This window comes from Sceloporus occidentalis, unplaced genomic scaffold, assembly GCF_023333645.1.
Source record: "Sceloporus occidentalis isolate IW3139 unplaced genomic scaffold, rSceOcc1.0.p SCAF_3, whole genome shotgun sequence".
Classification (NCBI taxonomy): Eukaryota; Metazoa; Chordata; class Lepidosauria; order Squamata; family Phrynosomatidae; genus Sceloporus; species Sceloporus occidentalis.
Genome location: NW_028316983.1, coordinates 113,741,476 through 113,764,040, shown reverse-complemented (window position 1 = coordinate 113,764,040; position 22,565 = coordinate 113,741,476). Strand labels below are relative to the sequence as shown.

Below are 22,565 nucleotides of genomic sequence, written 5' to 3'. Positions count from 1 at the left end.
TTTATCCTCATCATGAAGCTGTGTCCATGTATACGAACTATGCACAGTATGTTAAAATTCAAAGGCCAGCCTAAATAAAAAGACCTTCCCCTGCTGGCTGAAAGAAAGCAAAGAAGGGTCAACCAAGCCTCTGTGGAAGGGAATTCCACAACTAGGAATGGACAGAAATTTCAGAATGCAGATGTACAAATCTGGCAGCACCCTCGGCTGTTCCGTCCAAAGGTCCTACAACCAAGGATTCACCCCTTTGGGGTGCCAGTTCGCTTTTGTAATGGAACCCACAAATGCCAGTTTGCTTTTGTTTACTTTCATTGTTGCTTCTTTTATGCTCCTTCAAGTGGACTCTAACTTATGCCAACCCTAGGGTTTTCTTGGCAATATTTATTCATCCATCATTACCTTCCTCAGAGACTGAGAAAGCATGATTTGTTCAAGGTTGCCTAGTGGTTTCCATGGCTGAGTAGGGATCTGAACCTTGGTCTCCTGGAGTCTTAGTCCAACATTCAGGTCAATATACCGTGCTGGGTCAACTGATATATCACAATAAAAATTATTTTGCATCTTCACAGTGTTGCATTTTTGGTGTATACAAAGTCAATTAATGTCAATTAAATCCTTTTCAATTCCAGATTGTAACACAAAAAAGTGTGGAAAAGTCAAAGGTGTGTGTGTGTGTAAATACTTCTGCAGGGAAATGTATAATATAGACTAAACCAAGTGTGGAAAAGTCAAAGGAGTGTGTGTGTGTAAATACTTCTGCAGGGAAATGTATAATATAGACTAAACCATTCAGTTTAAAGCTAATTGAGTGAACAATCCATCCATACCTTAATTGAAAAACCACACAATTAACATTAGTGTCTTTATGTAACTTGCTTTGCTTACCAATAACAATGCCACCTATGGCACCTGCTTTTTGGATATTGCGTGCCTTTTCAGCAAACATGCACTGCCCTCTTTGCATTAATGCAATTTTCTCCTTCAGGGTTTCAGGATTGGTGATCTCAGAGCATCCATTATATGGTTTACTGACTGCAACAAATCCTCTTGTCTGTTGAAGAAAATGAGTTTTAGCAGACTATCACGCCTGTAGAAAGTCTGTACTCTCTCCAGTGAAAAATCTGAGCAACATGATAGGAAATATACCTAACAAAGTCCTGCCCTCCACTGAGTGCCCTGCACTTAAACCTGGTTAAATCCATGAACTCCAGCACACTACACAGAACTGCAGCCATTAGCTTTAGTCTTGATACTTTTATTATTTGTCCTTGCTCTTACTAATTATAAAAAGTAGCAACACAAATCTAGCGTCATTTTGAAGTTAATTGATTTTATGAAACCTGACCTAAATTCAGTTGTTACTTCTAACTCAACTAGATCCACAAAATCAATAACATTTATTGGGATTAACCATTTGGTTTAGGCTACTATTTTCCAGCAACCTACACTACAGGCTGGCTTTAAAATAAAATAAAAAGTTTTTATTTTTAGTTTTAAAAAACTTTTATAATTTTTTTTAAAAAACTTAACTTATGCCCATGTTCCTACTGAATAAAACTGCAATACACACAAATTCAGTAACATCCAGACTATCTGTCTGCATTAGCACAATTTATCCTAACAAGTCCAGAAGTTTAGTCATGTATGTCTCTTGCAGCAAACAGAACAGAACACCTTTAAGATTAATGAACTGTAAGCATAAACATTTTCTGGGCTGTGGCCCCCTCTGACAGATCCTTTTACTAGCTCCACCTTTTACTTCCACATCTGAGTTCTTCCAAATGTTTTAGACTGTTGGTTTTATCATCCTTAAGCACTGGCCCTGCTGAGATGTAGTCCATCGCATATGAAGAGACACGAACTGGGAAGGTTGTCCTAAACTCATGACATTTTTCCTTCTCATCAGCTTTCCAGCTGTTTAGTATTCCTCCTATACTTACTGCAGCCTATCTACATAACTAGGAAACAATAAAAAAGGCTGCTAGGTAGTATGTTATGCAGGAAAATGTGTGTGATTGTGAGGGTCATATTTTTTAATATTTCATGATAATCAGAAATGTGCTTATTATAAATTATCTGGTTATAGATATAAAAATATCTGGTTATAGATTAAAAATGGTAACCTTGGCCTTGGGCTGCTGGATGAGCAACAGGGAATCCAGAACACATATTTTAAATAAAGTACACATACTCTCTCCTTCTGTGCCCTTTTCATAGGACTTTATCATATGGGGGGAAATAGGGGGAGGAAATGGGGGTTTAAACTAACATTATGCCATGAAAATAGTGGATCACAGTGAAGATTTTCACATGCATCCCGATTAAAGAGGACTTATCCCGGCAATAAACAGGTAATAAACAGCAACAAATCATTCACAGGATTCCCCCGTGAATGATTTATTGCTAGTTCTTACTTGTTTATTGCTGGGATAAGTCCTCTTTAACTTCACCACCGTGGATTTTCACGGGATAATGTTAGTTTAAACCCTCGCTTTTCCCCTTGTGATAAAGTCCATAGTAACCACTGTTGTGAAAGTAATTCACTATCCCACTTAATATTTTTGAGCTTTTTTCTTCCAAATTAACCAACTGTTTTTCAGGTTCAGATGCTTTCTTAACTTTTGGAAGTCTGCAGGAAAACTGCTTCAGATATACAAAACCTGGTATATGAGTGATTTCTCCAGTAAGCACCCTTGTTCACAGTTTAACAGACATAGTATTTTTGCTCCAATGACAGTACGCACCCCTGATTTGTGTTTGGACAGGTCCATTCCAAACTGTGCAGGCCCAGCTGTCAAAACTACCCTGCCAAAAAATGGATGGGAAACAATTTGAACTGCACGTGGAGGTAGTTGCTGCTCTTTTTGTTGTTGACTGGATAACTCAATCATTTCTTGCATGAATCGTAAACCATCTTCAGCATCAAGAGAACTTGCAGCCTAAGGAAAATAGGCAAACAAGTAAGTTCCTACATCAATCCAAAAGCTTTGTTTTTTTCAGTTCCTCCTTGAGGACAAAAAGAGAGGACAGACTTTCTCAAGAAAGCTTGATCATTAATGGCCCTGAAGTTTAAAATTGCCAGTTGTGTCTGACAGTATTTTAGAATTAATAGCGAGGAATGGCTATCTTAACAATTTTACTCATCAATGAAAGATATTAACCAGAGATGTGAAAAATTTGCAGAAAATATACTTTATGGGAAATTTTACATACCATATACACACTTATGTTTATCTATAGTTGTCTGGGCTGTTCATGTTAAATGGGCTAAATATAGGATATGAATTTCTAGTTATTCTTCTAAAGAGACAAGTACTGACAAACCCTAGTACAGAATTCAGAGGAACAGAAATAATCATATTCCTACTTAGTAAAATGTCTTGCTTGTCAATCAGTCATAAATACAAAAAGTATCATTAAAATATTATGTTAGTTATACTGAATCAGATTCTTCTTAACTTGAAATAGTATTGCTAAGTAGTGCAGAGAGTGAGTGAGTGGAGCTGAACATCCTCCTACAGTTATACTTCAGCAAACAAAGTTAAACTGCTAGTGTGAGATATATCAGGTATCTGTTATATCTGTTTATCTAGATGTGTGTTCTAAAGAACAATGTTATTTCAAGTGTAGTCATTTTTTGGTATTTGCATCCCACATGATAAAGGCATATACTCAAAATGATCAATATATAAAAAGAATCAAACAGGAAGACAATTATATTGTCCCAATGCTTCACAGAAATTCAGGGAAAACATTTGCAAAAAACACTTTTTCATACACCATAATTTAGAAGTGCCTAGATACTATCTCTTTATCTGTCCCAGACTAAAGCTGGGTCAAGATGTGGACCAGGCTAAGGAAAAAACTTACTTGGATAGCATGTTGCACCAACTGGACTCTTCCATCTTTGAGATGAATCAAGCTGACTCCCATTTTCTTCAGTATCTCTAAGTGCTCAGGATTACTGGCCATGAAATCCCTGGCTCTCAGTGGAGGCTTCAGTCCATTGCCCAAACTCTCCTCCCTGTGACAGAAAATAAGGTCTAGCTAAATTTTAAGAACAGAACTTAGTATCAGAGCAATATACCTAAGGTGTACATGAATGCAATTACAATGAATGTATATAGCATGCATTTCCATCAGTGGCCAATAAACTGAGGGGAAGTCATTGGAAGCTAGCAGGCTGGAAAATGCACTCTTCTTTTTCCCCAGATAATTTTTCTTCTTATTTCCTAGATCTTTAAAACCTTGCTTTCACACTACTGTGCTCTGTTGTTGTAGTATATAAACAAGAGCTTTAAAAATATATTCTTCCCTTGCTTTGTCACCATATTCACTCCTTCTCATATCATTCTGATTCTCTCTTGTTAAAAACCACCACCACCCTCCTACATTCCACTCACTCCCTCCACTCTGAACCATTCACTCTGAACCTTTACTTTTTGCTTGCTTGTACATTCTCTTGTTTGTACACTCTATTATGCACCCATCCACCCTTCTCTCACAGTTTTTGAAAGAAAATATCTGGTTAGGTAGACTTCCAAAGCAATCTTTTCTCTCTGCTTGGGTGTGATAATGGTTGCCCATATGCAGTTATCCTCTAAGCTACATGACAGATTTCACAATCAAACTGAATACTTCCATCTGGACATACAGCATTAGTACAACAAGAATCCATGGCCCAGGTAGGCAACATGCTGGTATGCTGCACATGTAGCAAGTGAGCATCCTACTGAAACACAACAGAAGTGACCAACAGACAAGCTTTTCCAGTATACACAGCAACATCTTTACATTAGAGGTTTATTTCCACTTTGCCTTGTCTTTTCTATTTTACCACCATTAAGCTCTTTTGTGTAATAACCTTGTGCAAGGAAACTTATACCGAAGGAAGCATTTCTACAAGGTTAAAATAAGATGACAATGAAATCTGATCTACCTTAAAACTACACAAACACACACACACACAGTTCAATCAAAGCCATTTGCTATAGGCAATTTTAAAAACAAACCCAAAGAAACTGTAGAGTACAGTAAGTATAAACCAATCTTACGCTCTGGAAACTCCCCTGGGGCAACTCTTGTCCACCACATTTTTCAGAGGCTCCCTGATACTCTGTGCATACATAGGATCATTTGGAAATAGGATTTGTGTGTTGGGACATGTCCAGTCAAAGTTACTATCATCCAGCTCTGTGTATTCTGTTGTCTATAAAAGAAAAGAGGAAGAACACATTTGCTCTAGAGCCAGCTTTAGAGCTCTGTTTTATAATCATAAACCATAGCTTCAACAAAAAGGGGGATATGAACAGACACAGAATCCCTTTGTAACTGACCAAGAAGTCCTGTAAAAACCCATAGCAAATTGCGTAAAACAATGTAAAACAAACTTTGCTATGGCAGATAAATCCTGGTCTACAATTACATTAGCTGAAATTTAATAGCAACACTCACAATATTTTTCCTAGGTGCTGTTTGGTTTGTAGTAGACAGCCAGAGAGGTAGTAAGTGAGCCTCTGTAGTAAATATATAGTCTTCTATATCAAAAGTCAGGTCATCCTTATCAGTAAAGAGCAGATATAAATATTTGAACATTTCAGCTAAGAAGAAAGAATCCATCCTGGAAAGAAAATAGAATTATTCTTAACATCAACAGAAAAGACGTTATTGCATTATTTTTTCCAAAGAAAGTGTATGTTTTCTATGCTAGCAATAGGTACAAGAATGATATATAAAAGGTGACTTACTCAGAACTGACCACCCTCCTCCTTAGACAACAAAGGTCCTAGCTCTTCTTCTGTATGGTGGTGGGATGTTGCTGCTTTATTAGGGGCTTCTAAGAAACTTACAGATAGTCTTCCACTGGTACAGAAATGGACAAACTATGGTCCACTTACCACATGTGACCCCCAAGGCTGTCTCTGAAGCCTTCCTGCCCATCATATTTTGGGCGGGGGTGGATAATTTGGCCACCCCTGCACTAGAGGAAAGCTGTTTCTGATCTAGCTCAAGAGTGCTGTATGACAAGAGAAACCCGAAATCATTCACCCAAACTGTTTTTATAATCTAATGCCATTTATAACCTATGCTGCAACTTCTAGCTTCCTTATTCAGCATATTTGTCGTACTGTAGCAATTACAACACTGGCATCTTATTTATTCATGTTATTAAATAAATTAATATACTGTCAACAAAACTATTTACCAAAGCAGAGTATAATACAAAAACATGTACAATAAAATAAACATAATAGTAGTAAAGTATCCAATTTGACACAAATACAGTCCTCTCTCCACATTCGCAGGGGTTAGGGGATCAAGACCCCTGCAAATGTGGAAAAACTGTGAATTCCCCCCCCCCCTACGGCAGCCATTTCCAGGGTAGGAGAGGTGGGGGAATAGGAGCGCTCCTTTCCTCCACCCTGGAAAGCATCCCTCAAGCCTTTCCAGGGCAGCAGGGATTTGGGGAAAGGAGTGCTCCCTTCTTCCAGCTCCTGCCACCCACCGAGGCCCTTTCCCTGCCTGATCACTCCCTGGGGAGCAAAGGGAGCAATTGGGTAGGGAAGAGCAGGAAGAGCCTTGACTTTGCGAATAATTGAAACCACTTATATCAAGGCCGTGAATGTGGAGGGAGGACTGTATCGGTCTAAAGGAGTAATCTTCAACATACTCAGCAAAAACTAAGTTGGGAAAGCTTGGGTGAGAAGAAATATCTTAAAGACGCTCCTAAAGCTCCCAACTGTTAGAGCACTGTACAAGGTGTAATGCAAGAAGTCTTTACTAGCTTGCACAAGAGTTCATAGAAAAGCACTATGATTGACTCTGCTTTCCATTTAAGGTTGTTTGGATCCAAATCTTTGTTTTCCAGATCTACCACTTTCTACTGTATATTTGTCATTTGAACCCTTGCTTTTATTTTAGTGCTGTTTATGGTTTTTGATTTCGATTTTCTAATTTCAATTAATAAAGTTGAGTTGTTAAACAGTTAAGTTTAGAAGAAGCATTATAACATACATCTGTTGGATAACCAGAAACAAAATATCCTGGACGACCAGAAGCAAAACCAGTCATATTTTTTTTAATTCAGTTTCACAAGTCACAGTGGGTATCACCCTGTTCTTTATTTACAATGTCATTAAAGTAGAACTATGAACTTGCAAATTTTGCAATTAACATTTATAGTTGTTGCTCCATTGCAACAACTGCAAATCTTAGAACCTAGGCAGCTGCACCAACCAAGGAATTCTGAGGTGCTGGCAAGATGGGAGCTGGATGATACATCCAGCCACCTCCCTCCACTAACCTGTGATGCCACAAGGGTGCCAACCACTGTGGCTCATTACATAGTGGCTCAGTTGTTGGAGTGGGCTAGATGCATTATCCTTCAGCATCAGTTGGTGCAGCTGCCTGGCATATACTAGGTGGATTTTGGAGGGGCTGAATAAGGAGATAGATCCTAGCTATGTTGTCATAGCCATGTCTCCCATGAAGGATCTCGGCCATTATTTCAAAGGCTTTTAAAATACTTTTCAGTTAGTTACCTGTCTTCATGGCTTCCAGTACGAACATCCTTCATAGCAGCAAATCCACAAGGCACACGTGCATATTTATTTAAGTTCTCAATTAGAGTTTTTCCTACTTCTAGGTAGTAAGGATCTCCAGTAGCCTGTTTTAAAGGGAGATATTTTACGTTTACATCTGGAGATAGACTGCATATTAACACATGACATTTACATGCTGAATATTACTTTGGTATTTTAACCTCTGGGCACTTCCTATTGTAGTCTTTGATCTAAATTCATACACACTAATAAAAATATGTGAATTTGGAAGAAAAGGCATCACACTGCATATAGTAGAAGAATAATCTTAAAGAAAACCATGCAGTGCCAAAATTCAAGGAGTTCCAGGTGAGATTCTTTCAGTTTCCACAGAATTGTGTGCTTAACTCCACTAATCTTTCAGGAGACAGCTCTTGTCTCTTGCAGGAAAAATGTAAAATACCCTAGATATTTTTACTGCCAATTGGATAAATTTGTCTATTCCGAGTAACTATTACCCCTGGCCTTGAGTAAGAAGATCTCTTAGACATAATAAGAAATTTCTGGTGACCTGTGCTGCACTAAGACCAAGGGGTTTTGAAGTCAAGTACTATCCTTTAAGTGATGTCTAGTAAAGTTCAGATGCGGATAATAATTTCCAAAGGCTTTACAGAATATTTGGTAAAATCAATTAATCTAACTCTAAATGTGTAGGTATGTTCTTTTTCAGGCCTTTTTCAAAGTCATCTAAGTTAAATGACATCACTACCTCCTATGGTAAGAAATTTCACACAGATATGCTGTGCAAAATAGTACTTTGCTTAGTCATAAACCTACAGCCAATCAATTTTATTCAGTAAAACATAATTTGAATATCGTATCAGAGAGAAGAAGGTCTTCATAGGGAAGCTGTTCTAAAACCTGGACTATTTTGATGTCCCTTTCTCTGCTTCCATGTGAACTATAACATTTTTCCTGGGGAGAGGCAACCGTATCAGTACATATTGCTGCACCATAGATTCATATAATACCATTAAAATACACTGGATTTTGTTTTTAATCTCTTTCTTACTACTATCTAGGGTTTAATTAAAAGATAAGAAATGGGGTGGCATTTATAGTGAGAAGAGTTACAGCAAAAGAAGTAAAAGGATATAACAGAATCATATCATTAAGACTTCAGGGAAAACCTATCAATACAACAATAATCCAAATCTATCATAACCCAAAAGAAGTAGAAGAAATTGAAAGTTTCTCTGCTGGGATCCAGAAAGAAATTGCTTACATACTAGAACAGGACTTCTTGTTAATGATAGGCAATTGGAACACAAAAGTAGGAAGCAGAGCAGAGTCAAAGACAGAAGGAAAATTTGACCTAGGATCAAGAAGTGACGGATGGATTTCTGTGAGGACAACAGTATGTTCAAGCGACCAAAGAGACACCAGTAGACAAGGACATCAATGGATATTCAATACAGAAATCAGGTAGATTATGCACCAGAACAGACAGCCCTTTAAAGCCGCTCTCTGGGTGGCTTGGGAGCACATAAACTGCATGCTCCCACATTGCCCTGGAAGTTGGGCAGCTGCCCAGATATGGGTGGTTTCAAAGTGCCCTGGCAGCATGTTTATAGGCCATATGCCACCAGAGTAGCTTGAAGCCATCCTGGGGCTGCAGCGGGGCAGGAAAAGCTGATCTTTGCTGCTCCTTTTTTGGTTGGCTCCAAGAGTAACGGCCCACAGACTCGAAACGCTCAATATACATTTCAATCCCCTCAGAAAGGGAAACAAAAGATTATTGTAATCACTGCATCAATCTCTAATGCAAACAAATTTATACTCAAAATTGTACAGCAAAGAAATCTAGCATATATGAAGCGAGAAATTCAAGCTGGGCTCAGAAAAAAAACAAGCACTAGGGATCATATTGCAAACATGTTACATAATAATAGTTCATGAAAGAATTCCAAAACATTGGCCTAAAACAGGCAAAATGTGGCAGCTTCAGTCTGCTTTGGTAGTGTGGTGTTAACATGATGCATGCGCCCTGGATCAGCCGGATGCAGCACCAAGGCTGCCTAAGGGGCCCAAACCCGGCCTCAAAAGGAGCAGGGGGAAATGGTCCTTGATGGTGGTCCATTCTAATCTGCAGCAGCAGCCAGTCTCAGGACTGAAGCGTCAGGAAAGGCTGCATTCTATCACCCTTTTTCTTCACCTTGTATACCAAAGATATCACATACAAAGCAAGATTAGACTCAGAGGAAAGAGGTGTGACAATTAGAGAAAGGAACATTAACAATTTCAGATAGTCAGATGACACCATACTACTAGAAGAAAATAGCAAAGACCTGGAACAATTGCTGAAGAAAGTCAAGAACAACCAAGCCTGAAATCAAAGCCTAGAAGCCAAAATGACTCAATTGGCTGTCGTACTTTGGCCATATTATGAGAAGGCATGACTCACTAGAAAGGATAGTAATGCTTGATGAGGCAGAAAGCAATAAGAAAAGAGGAAGACCACATTATAGATGAATAGACTCAATCAAAGAAGCCATGGCCCTGTGTCTGCAAGTACCTGAACGAGACTACTGAAGACAGACAACTTGCAGGCAGTTTAGCATGCACACAGGATTTAATATGCCTTGAATTTAAGATGATCTTACTTTATACAAGAAATATGTGCTCTCTGCAAATTCAGGCCGTAGAGGATGTTGAGCCCAATGAACCCGAAAGTCTGTTGTGAAAGCCTGAAGGAAATAAAGAGAAAAAAATAAAGTATTAAACGGTTATCCTCTCCAGTGCACTTTGGTTGCAGCTGCTATAGGGAGAGTTATTATTCTTCCTCATTACAAATTTGGAGGCTACTGACCAAATCCAGTTGCTAGTTCCATCTAGAACTTGCCCATTGAATCAACAGTGTAGTTCTGTTCTAGTTGGGACTTTCAAGTAGATTTAAAACAATGTAGTATGTATGATTCAGTCAAGGCAACACAGCAGTGGTCTCCGGCTATGCCAAGGTCTCCCCAGTCAATTATAAATTGGGCAATTTATCACACTTCATTCTCATCACCTCATGCGTATGTTGTGGGATTTAACCACTATAGCTCTCAAATATACTACCCTGTACTTGGAAAAAGAGCAAAATATAAATTAAAATACCTTCCCTACCCCCAACATTGTACAACACTATTAGAAACAAAGCATTCAGAACTGGTCATCAAGCAGTAAAGGGTCTGACATACTGGTTGCCTGTGTTATGAATGGGGGAAGAGGTGGGCTGGAGGTGGCCAGAATTTGAACTTCAAATTATAGCATGTGTCGGCTCAAGGCCACTGGTGATCTGACTACAAACTTCATAGGATTACCCGAATGTAATGCACAGTGCAAACAAACCATGGACTCAAATGTACTTTTTTCTAAGACACATTGTGTGAAGAAGTATTGAAAATAGGTAGAGTTAATGATGTGTGAGAGGCAGACATACATGAACACAAAGGACTATGCTAGCCTCCAGATCTCATTACTAAAGGAAGGTAAATATCTGAAGGAAGACTGGTACAAGTCACAACTAATTACAAATCATTTTTTTTCTTTTTTGCACCTTACATTAATTTTCCTGTAATAATCAATTTTTCCTTCTTGCATCTTTAATTATTTTTTCTGTAATAATAACTAACTTGCAATACGTGCATAATGTCTTACCTCTGGAAGGAAGTTATGCTTTTTTATTACTTGATACAGCATTTCATGTGTTTCTATAGCTGGTCTAATATCACCTTTCAATACCTAGAATTATGACAGAAATTGTAATATTGCATTATAAACATGCATTTACATACGATACTATTCATCCTAAAAATGGCATATATTTTTCTAGTCCACAATATAGTTAATGTCGTCTCTCCACCAAATACCAAGGCACAAGAAACCTGAGAATTCAAAATAACAAGGAAGCAGATCCTGCATATCTGCTCAAAGAGGATAGACAACGCCAGATCTTATAATTTAACTGAATCAGATGTTTATAATCTGAATGTAAATAAATCTATTTCTAAAATAGCTTATTCTGTTATGAGGAAGGGGTTTCCTAGAAATTTTTATACCAAATCAGATATTACAAGACCAGTAAGATATGTAAAATAGCCTCTTGTTTTGCTTTTATTCCTTTATTTTTATAACAATGGTTTTTAAAGGATTGTTTTTCAAAGTACAAAAATTCAAATGACATACCAGCAAGCAACAAGGACTATGCACTGAAATAGAAGGGAACCTTCATTTATTGTACAGTGCTTCATAATGTCATGTACGTCATAAACAGAATGGGGATATTAAATTCAAGAATTTGTGACCATTTATGGTAAAAATTAAAATCAGTCTTCAGACTGAGTCCCTATGTTCTGGTATTCAATACTATTCTATTTGTTGTTGTTGTTGTTGTTAAGTACTGTCAAATCAACTTTGACTTATGACAACCCCATGAATGAGAGGGTTCCAAGTCACCCTATCATCAATCAGCCCTGCTCAGGTCTTACAGACTCAGGGCTGTGGCATCCTTGATTGAATCTATTCATCTGGAATGCTGTCTTTGTCTTTTTCTACTGCCTTTTTCTTCTACCTTAGCAAGCATTTAGTCTTTTCTAGTAAAGCATATCTTTGCATGATATGGCCAAATTTCTTCAATTTATATAGAATTTAGACACACAGCCATGTTAGTCTACAATATCAATATGCAAAAGGATCTTTATAGCACCTTTGAGACTACCTAACTCAGTGAAAGAAGTTGCAGCATAGGCTTTCCAGTTCTTTCACTCAGGTCCAAAAAACACTGCAGAAATAATCAAATATGAGACTGCTTTAACTGCCCTGGCTCAGTGCTAGGGAATCCAGGGAATTGTAGGTTATTGTGGCACCAGAGCTCTCTGACAGAGGAAGCTAAACATCTCACAAAAGTAAAGTTCCCAGAATTCCATAGCATTGAGCCAGGACAGTTAAAACAGTTTGAAGTGAAACAGATGGGCAGGAAGGAGCGGCCAGAAGCCGCTCCCAGCCCAATCGCCCTGGGACCACCGTAAACACATACCACGGCCCCAAGGGCACCTCCTGTGGCAGTCCCAAATGGAAAAGATCCACTCATTTTGAGTTGATTTTGGGGCACAGCTCCAGGGGTATGCGTCATCTAAACGCCATGCCTCCGGAGTGGCTGGAAGCCACCCCCGTCTGCCCATCCATTTTGGGCCTTACTTATTCTCAAAGTTGCTACAAGATCTCTCTGCAGTCTCAATTTAGTCAGTGTGGCCTCTAGGGAGAGTCCAGGCTTGATTTACTCTAGGGCCCATTTATGCATCTTTTTAGCAGTCTACAAGATCCATAGAAATCTTCTCCAGCACCACACTTCAAATTAGTTGATTTTCTTCCTATCAGCTTTCTTCGCTCTCCAGATTTCACAGTCATACATAGAAATGCAAAATATGATGGCATAGACAATCCTAACTTTAGTATTAAATTATGTATCTTCACACTTCAGGATTTTTCTAGTTCCTTCATAGCTGCCCTTACAAGTCCTAGTCTTCTTCTGATTTCTTGATGGCAGACTCGATTCTGCATAATGAGTGAGCCAACTGAGACTGAAATCTTGAACTATTTCAATGTCTTAATCACCTGCTTTAAAATGATGTAAATCATCTGTGGTCATTATTTTTGCTTACTTAATGTTCAACTGTAAGCGTGCCTTTGCACTTTCTTCAGTAATCATTCCAAATTGTTACTGTTTTCTGCTAATAGTATGGTGTCATCTGCATATCTGAATGTTGATTTCCCTTCCATCAATTTTCATGCCTCCTTCCTCAAGAGTCTAATCCTGCTTTACATATCGTATGTTCAGCAGACAAGTTAAACAGATATGTTAAAATGCAGCCATGCCAGATCCATTTGCCAGTTAGAAAACATTTCTCTATATTCTGTGCTAACATAGCCTCTTGTCCTGAATACAGGGTATGCAACAGGACAATCAAATGCAATCCATACTAATTCATGAGCTATACAATCAAAGGCTTTGCTATAGAACCGGTGTATGTTGTTTGCTTGGGTCAAGAGAAAGAACAAACAACTAATCGAAGACATAACAAGAAAGAGTTTGAGGAAAAAACTAACAAAATAGCATTAGAGGTCCTTACTGTGGTGTCAGGGCATGGCTTGGGCTATTGCCCAACTATACCACAAGAGGACAGTAGGTGTCTGATGTGCCTTATAATAAAACAAATGGGAGAGACAGATATATTACGGTCAGATTTAAAGGAATCTAGCTTCCAAAAATCTGAATAGAATTGCACAAAGTTGTTTCAATGTTAATTACATAGTGCTAGTAAAACCTGTAGAGTCAGCAGCCATCAAAGATTGTTTTCTTTTAACAAACCTAACTAATATGACATTTAAAAGCATACACTGATTAGATCTGTCATTCTTGGCTATATGAATGCAACACCTTGGATGACAACATACTGTAACCATATTGGTCTTGAAAAACTTCTTGGCAGACATGATGTAGACACAAGAGAGGGTGGCTATCAACCTCCAAAAGATGCCAAGCTGCTCCTTTCCTTTGTGATCCTTCAATCAAGAGACATTTTTACTTAGGCAGGCTATTGGCAAATGACTTTTAATAGAGGATATGTTTTAAATTGTTTATAGTCTGGCTGGTTGAATTTTTCTGCATAGCTCAGATATGTACCTGTAAACCTGGAAAAAATGCTAGTAGCGAATCCATCCACGTCCGAGCATTCAGCATTGGTTTGTGTATATGCACATCAAGCAGGAGAGGCGGCTGGCTAATGTATCTCATTATGGCATCATAATGCTGGAAAAATCAGAAACTTGTGAGCTTGCATCCTACTTGAAAACCAAATTCTTTCACAAAGTTAGACTTCAATAAGCCAACTGAATGAAGGTTTATAGGCCACAACAACACTTCCCTAGCATAGTGACAGATACCTACCTACATCTCTTAACAAAGAGTTCACTATACCTTCCTCTCCTTAACTATTGTGAAAACAGTGGTATGGAAGTGTGCTAATATGCCCGTGCTATTGGCTTAAATTCAGCAGCACAAAGGAGCAAAAACCAATGTAACTTCCACAAGCAAGCAGAATGAAACTCAAGGGCTGGTACTGATAAGAAAGGGGACTAGCCACAGGCTCATCCACTCTCTCCCTAATATACTGAATTCCCTCACACACATTTTAACCATCATAAAGGGGCACATAGCACTGGCTAAGTATAATACAGGGTAATCAGGCGTCCTGCTTTCAACAGTATTTAAATGAGGAACCTGGGTGGTGTTGTATATTAACTGCAAGAATTACTTTTCTGTGGTTTCACCACATGCTGACTCAGTAATAGTCACATGACTTTGGTGAATTACACTGACAAGGGGAGGCATGCTGTGGCAAACGGAGATGCAATTCAACAGTATCTGGAAAACAGCCAGATCCCACCCCACCTCCTACAAGCTTCCTTCCCAGTGAGAAGTTATCCATCTGGGAAGGGAGAGTCCAAGAAGCAGCATAACTGGTCCTTTCACAGGGTTGGGGCTTTAAAAAAAATGGAGCAATAAAGAAGACAAAACTGCTGTTGTGATTAACCATTAATCCTGATTTATATTTTAACTGCAGATAAGCAAAAGGGAATCATTCACTCCAGACGTGTCTTACTCCTCTTTGAACTGTTTGAACTAATGACTTCCTGGATCTCCATTCTGCAATAGACCTCTACCAGCTCCATATCATAAACTAATAGTTCTTCCCTGTATTCATGATACTATGAAGTTCTGAGCCACATTTGGAGAAACTGAATGTTCCTGACTCTACCACAACATCTGCTTGATAAATCCAATGAGAATCAAATTGTTTATAGTCCCTGGCAGGGGGTCCCATGGACCACAGAGAGAATAGGTCTCCCATTGGCCACAAATAGAGTATATCATCTCCACCAAGGTCAGCAGGAAAGCTCTCTTGCTCCCCTGACCCTTGTATTCCATAATTGCTAACTACAGGTGTAGTGGGTTAATGCTAAAACTAGGGCCTGTTACAGACTGCCAAAATAAAGCCGCTTTGGGTCTCTTTGGAGGTATGCTATTTAAACGATGCATGGGTCCTAAGAGTCCAGAGGTCGCGCCAAAGCCACACTCCATTCCTAAGCACTGGAGTGCAGCTTTGGTGCAGCTTCCGGATTCTTAGGATGCACGCATCATTTAAACAGCATACCTACAAAGAGACCCGAAGCAGATTTATTTTGGCAGTCTGTAACAGGCCTAGATGTCTAGCAGCATATAAGGCTAGCAAATATCTTTTAACATAAACATTTACACATAACAGTCCAATATGTAGAGAGATCTTATAGCACCTTTGAAGCTAACTAAAGAAAGAAGTTGGCAGCACACACTTCTTTCTTTAGCTAGTCTCAAATGTGCTACAAGAACTCTCTACATACTGATTCTACAGACTAACACAGCTATTTCTTTGAATTCTACCACATAACAGTCCATTTACTGTAACTTCTGTTGCCACTGTTTCAAATCTCAATGTAGCTGATACTTCAAACCCATCAATTAGATTAAAGGGAAATTTCTCCTCTGGAACTGCTAATGTTTGGAAGTAGATTGAATGGGATGACATCAATAAGTACACCTTTTTAGGGAGTAAGAGGGCAAAAACACTCAACTTTCTCAATGAGGGAAGACCAACAAAAAGAATTGCTATGATTTTGATGGGATAAATGTGATAGTCTACTATAGCAGATGCACACATCTGATAAAGTGCAACTGTTTCCACAAAAAATGTAAGCCAAATTCAATACATTAGTTTGTAAGGAGCCACAACACTTTTTGCTTCATAAAGGCACAGCAGGGCTCTAAGTGTCACGGTCTTATACTCACTGTGTTAAATCTTTCCAGAAAACTGTCATCACCAAGCAAGACGTACGCCTTTAATAAATATTCATAATATGAATCTATTCCTGCTCCAACTCCACTATCTAGAAATAAGATAAAAATGCTATTACATACTCAATAAAACCAGGAAACAAATAAAAGGAATTGTCAGAAAGTGCAGTGATCCCAGTAGAACACTTTACCTCTATCAGCCTTCATATCCAAAATTTCTCTATTTGTTCAACAGACTTGGGAAACAACAGGTTGGAGCAAATTACTTTTATACTTCCTATAGTTTTGCAGATATGCAACTTTACAGTTCATTCACACATTTAAGAGGGTCACATTCTCATATAATATGTGGCAAGGTGACAAATTTTAGATCTCTGGTACTACCAGATCAAAGAGATTGCCTAGGCATTCAAGTATGCCACAAATCTAATATATTTTGAGGTTGCTTTGCAGTTTTGATTCCAGCATGCAGATATTACACTGTCATACATACCTTTACGGACCCAGTCACCCGTATGAATATTGATAGTGACTCCCACTAAATTGCTGCTGCGTTGCCTTTTCTCCCAAAGAAAATCAAGTGCCTTCCGTGCATACTCCTGTAAAAAAAACAAAGTCAATATAGTTCAAGGTCAATACATTAGTTCAGAAACTGATCAAACAACAGGTGAATCCATTTCATTATATTTATAAAATTAAAGATCTATATATACAGAATCATCTTTGTCACCAGAAAAATTATCTTAAAACATTAGGATAAAGCAGACATTCATTTGCAATATAATTCATTCTTTGCTATCAATAAGGCAGGAGTGGAAACCTACATCCCACTGAATATTGTTGGACTCCATCAGCCTCAGTCATCATGATTACTAGTCAGGGATGACTGGAGTCCAGTAGCTTTTGGAGGGGTACAGATTGCCTACCCCAGTGAAAAGAAATATATTCATGTGTCTGCCTGTGTCAATGGGAAATTTAACAGTTATCTTAAATGGAATGGTGAGCCTTTCAATATCCTAAGAACTAGTTATTCTTTACAGCTTGGATTAATGAAGTGAGACACACACAATCCTTGTGTTATTCTCTATAAACTGCTACAGGCAAGGAAAGTGTTAAATACCACAGTTATTTTAGGGTTTACATATTTACATTCTGCTCAGGAGGTAATAAAGGGAAAACAATTCCACCAGCAAAAATAAAGAAAAGCTAAGAGAGAGTAACTAGCTTTGGCACCTTTGGGTAGTTGAGGTGAGATGTAAAATACTGACTACTTATTCTGCTGTCTCCTGACTACTCCACTACAGTAGTGCTCAACTGCATGCTGTTGATGATAGCACACAGAGTTAACACCAACAACATCTGTTCAATATAAGAAATCAAAACGTTTGTTTACTCCCTTAATGAAAATATGATGCAAGCTGAATGCATACAATTAATACAAATACAAACGTATAGCAGAAACTTAATGAAGACCAAGTCTGACAGTAAATAGCAGAGAGGTTGACCACAACCTTTGTGTGCTGGTTGAACACAAAGAGGTCATTAAAAGTGTTTGCAAATAATGATGACAATGTAGCACTCGCTACAATGTTGATAAACTATACAGCTGTTTTGTTTCAGGGCTATAAAATATATACAAGGATAAATTCTAAAATATTTGTAATATTGCCTTCAAATATACACAGTGAAACAATTTATGAGCTTTTGGTACAACAATTTCAGTTATCAGTTTTGCAACAGGTATACCACTGTTAGAATAAATTCTACCAAATAATTCTCTCTCTCTCTCTCTCTCTCTCTCTCTCACACACACACACACACACACACACACACACTCATTCAGATATATTAATCAATTTTACTATTACACAAGAAATGATGAATTATATGTCACCCAACAAACCTCAAATATTGATGCCCCTGTGAAGCGGCTCAGAGCAGCAAACTCTAAGATCAAGGTACCTGCACAAGCTGTACAGGTATCAGTTTCTGTTCCTGTCCGTGCCTCTGGACTCCTTACACCAAATTTTAAGTTAACCTACAACAAAACATGGCAAAATTTCTAAGTATTAATATTGCCTATGAATCCAGTTTTAATAGATGACTGGTATTAGATAAAAAATCCATGGGCTAGAAATTAAGGGCATACTGCATTAACACATGCAAGATGTTCAGAATCAGTGCTTCTTCAGCTATCTGACAGAGGCAGAAAAGCAGTTATTTTTTATTTCATGTGCCAGGGACTAAGTATTGTATCTGTGCCCTCTGGTTACAATGGTTTTTTGGCTTTCTTGGAAACTCTTCAGAAACCAAGAGCCAGTCCAGGCCTACAGACTTAAAGAGTTCGGAATGAATTCTAGCAAGCTATGAAGCAAATATGTTGGCTAGTTATCAAAATCAGCATGTTAAATCTTTTAAATACCTGTAATTCTAGTCTGGGTGAATGTGAATGTTGACATGTCCCACTCAGTGCACTGGCTTTAAGGTAAGAATACAAAAGAGAGAGACCTACTGTTCTCTACAAAACAGTAAGTCACTCTAACTAGTGTTTTGGGGAGTCCTAGAGAAAGTTTGAATTCAGTGACCTTTAAGGGCCACCATCCTGTGGGAGTTTCCGAGATAGATTACATTTTATGTGGAATAATTTTCTCAGATGATAAGTAGAATTACTATCTAGCCCAACATCACTTAACAATAAAAGAGATGGCATTAGGTCACATTATACTTACTCTTGGATATGGGAGACCACTGGTGGTGTTAAAAGCTGGCAGAAGCTTGTAGCCCAGCTGTTTTGCCATGTGCAGAAGTTCCCCACTGTACCACTGCATGGCTTCACCTTTCTCTTTGAGCATAATTGCTACCGAGTGCCCACCTAAAAGACCTCTAAATACAAACAAGAAGTAGCACAGTTCAGGAACTATATCATATTCTGAAAATATTAACCTCAATCATGGGAATGGCTCAAGGACTTAGCTGTCAGAGAAACAACTAGGTGATGTTCAGAGGCATGTGGCTTCTGTTGCCTGGGGGACCACAAAGCCACCAACAGTTTCATCACCCATATATTTGACTACTCCTTTTAAAAGTCATCTTAAGTAAGTGACCATCACCACATTCTGAGGTACCTATGATTCACCTTCAAGCTTAACATATTTTAGCAAAGATAGGCACACGCGAGTAATCTCTGCAGATGTATCAAAAGACAGAGTAAAATCTCTAATGAATGCAGGTTTCAGTGCCCAACAAAGCTTTCTGCCCCTTACAATGAAAAATTAAATTAGAATTGTTACAGAAAATAAAAATGAAATAGCTAACCAAATTAAGAGAAATCCTGTATGCATGGTTAATGCAGCTTGCAAAACAGAGTTTCTCTCAGCACGGTCCTGGGATTATCTGGTGCAGTATTTTAGCTTTTTGAATAAACAGGCCTAATTATAATTCACTGTGATTGTTATGCAATTGCTTAAGCATATATTTCAAATATCAAGCTGTTATTAAATGAATGTTTGTAAGAAATGGTGCTGCAAACTGGACACAGTTGCAGCCAAATTAAAACATGCCCTAAGTCAAATACTGCAAAAATGCAACATATATAAATTGTAAAAATAAAATTTAAAATGTATTTTATGGACTGTGGATTCCTACTATGCGTAAACACTTAACATAACAGATATATTTAAATTCATCTTAAAATATGTGGAAAAAACAAACACATGACTCATGGCAAATGTAGTGTCTTTTCTCTTGATGCATAAAACTTACCCAAGGACTCTGATGTTGGTTTCAAACACTGATACTACAATATCATTGTCTAAATTAACATCTCTGATCACCTTTTTAACAGCTTCTTCAAACTCTTTGGTTTTGTTTAACACCTGAAAAACAAATCTGAATGTGAAACATTCTTATCACCTGCTTTGAAATTTGTCTACTAGATAAACTATTATTTAAAAAATTAGGGTCAAAATGCATCAATGCTGGAAGGACTTTTTTGAAGTTTGATGATTAATGAATATCAGATGCATTTCAATTAGATTTTCTTTTTCAATGATAGTTTGGGGTTTTTTTGGTTTTTCACAAAAGCAAATTCTGGAGTTTCTGAAAGCAGACTGGGCAACTAAATTTTGTTCCTTCAGCAAACAGCATAACAGTTTATTAAGTAGATCTATAGTATTTCCCAGACTAGAGGTAGAGGGCTGAAACCGGAAAAAGTAATGGTTTGCCTCCAGCTACTTAGTATATTCATTCATGGACAGTACAGTAAGCCATCTCCAATCAAATGGCCAGAGGTACAAAGAGGGGACCTTCTTGAAGGTTTTCATGGAAAGGTTAGGGAACTACTGCTTTGTATGTAAAGCTTACATGTTGTCTTATGTTGGGCAGGGACTGGATTTTTGGATCTCTTGAGACTGGCCCCAGTTCTTATACTAGCAGGAAACCACCTTTTTATCTGCAAAGCATCAAAGTTATAAGGTGCAAAAACTATTAGAATGCATTTTTATAAAAAAGAGCCTAATATACTAAAGTAATCTCTTAAGAACAATTAATGTATGTCATGGTTGGGCAATCTCCATGGATTTGGAGGATACCAGCCTCACCTACCCTGTCCCAGAGGCTTATGGGAGTGTAGATGGACAATGATAGGCCAAACTATTTGGGATGACAGAAAAAAGGTTTTGAGGGCCCAGAACTATTATATGTTAAACTCAGCATTAAAGAAACCATAACACAATTGCTAAACTAGAAGCTGGAATATTAAGAAACTTGCAACAGCAACAAAGTAAGAGAGTACAACCCACCACAAGCGTGTCTAGAGTATCAATCAGCGTCAGTGAAAATCTAGGGGTAGGGGGAGAGAAAAGAACAAGATGTTAAGACCGAGTAAATTTTATGTAGCAGCTAAAATGAAACATTACTGTCTAATCAGTCCTGATTACTGCACTAGCTAGGTGTAGTTGAGCATACATGTAAGCGAACTGAACACATAAAACCAAAGCCTTCTTTGGAAGTCTCAAAGCTGATGAACTAGGCTACTATACACAGTTCTGCAATTTATATATGCTCCTTGTGTAAAGTCATATGAATGTATGTGCCCCACCTACCAAGCCCCAAAGGACAATTCTGATTTGCAGGTTGCTCCTTCAAGTCTCTGGCTTCTGTGCAAGGAAGTTAGCATCCCATAAATTTTCAAGGCCCTCTATCAAATTATACAATTTTTACAAAAGGTTTGCCAAGTATTATAATCCCACATAATCTGCCCTGTACACTCAGGTCCTCTGGAAGACATTTAATCCAGTCAGCCAGGGCTAGGTTGGCAACTGTCAGCCAGAGGCTTTCTCTTCAGCCGCCCCTAGACTGTGGAATGACCTGACAAAAGAGATTCGGCAGCTGAATACGCTGTCTGAATTTAAAACAGCATTAAAGACCACTCCCTTCCATCAGGCTTATCCTGATGATTTTTAAATTGTGAATTTTAAATGTTGTTTTAGATGTAGATTATTTTCATATGTGTACATTTTATTTGGCCTTTTAAACTGATGTGTGTTTAACAAGTGTTTTAACTAATGTTGTTTGTTAATTGTTGTTGTCCCTTGCCTTGATCCATGGAAGAAGGGGTGATAAATAAATAAACAAACAAATAAATAAATAGCATACTAGTATTCTCAATATGTCCTACATGCAAACAATTCTAATGAATCTGAGCCATTATGAAATAAAGGGTGATCTTTTCCTTTCTGTATGTATGGAGGGAGTGGACCCACAACTCCATAATGTAGATTTTACATTCTATGGAGTATAGGAGATAGCCTTGTTCTACAGGGCCTAAAATCTCCAGCATTAGCTAGGGTCTCTGTTCATGAATGCCTTCCCAATTATGAGCTGCTTATACAATCCTTCCACTGCAAAGAAGGTTCCAACAGAGAGAACAAACAGGGCCCACTCACATGGACTGAGCCATACCAAGGATTTTCTAAGCAGGAGTGAAGGATATATTATCCCAAGGCTTATTCCCACACCCTGCTACGTGCAAGGACCAACTTGTTGCTTGGTTTTATTTATAGCACAAAATGCTGTATGGTACTGAAAAT

General features: G+C 38.2%; 1 protein-coding gene across 3 annotated transcripts in view; it reads right to left on the bottom strand.

Moving 5' to 3' along the window:
• EDEM3 (ER degradation enhancing alpha-mannosidase like protein 3) overlaps positions 1-22,565 on the bottom strand; it is a 39,672-nt gene that overhangs the window by 9,349 nt on the left and 7,758 nt on the right. For 2 of the 3 annotated variants that reach the window (XM_089515853.1, XM_089515854.1), the window contains exons 4-18: positions 21,276-21,315; positions 20,239-20,351; positions 19,206-19,359; positions 18,380-18,514; positions 16,970-17,075; positions 16,471-16,568; positions 14,269-14,394; positions 11,244-11,327; positions 10,205-10,288; positions 7,542-7,666; positions 5,455-5,620; positions 5,055-5,209; positions 3,871-4,024; positions 2,745-2,939; positions 886-1,051 (exon numbers count right to left, since the gene is read on the bottom strand). In XM_089515853.1, coding sequence (XP_089371979.1) covers positions 886-1,051; positions 2,745-2,939; positions 3,871-4,024; positions 5,055-5,209; positions 5,455-5,620; positions 7,542-7,666; positions 10,205-10,288; positions 11,244-11,327; positions 14,269-14,394; positions 16,471-16,568; positions 16,970-17,075; positions 18,380-18,514; positions 19,206-19,359; positions 20,239-20,351; positions 21,276-21,315 — 1,901 coding nt within the window. Of the gene's footprint in view, positions 1-885; positions 1,052-2,744; positions 2,940-3,870; positions 4,025-5,054; positions 5,210-5,454; positions 5,621-7,541; positions 7,667-10,204; positions 10,289-11,243; positions 11,328-14,268; positions 14,395-16,470; positions 16,569-16,969; positions 17,076-18,379; positions 18,515-19,205; positions 19,360-20,238; positions 20,352-20,838; positions 20,909-21,275; positions 21,316-22,565 lie in introns of those variants that run through there. The other variant, XM_089515855.1, reaches the window with a different exon arrangement.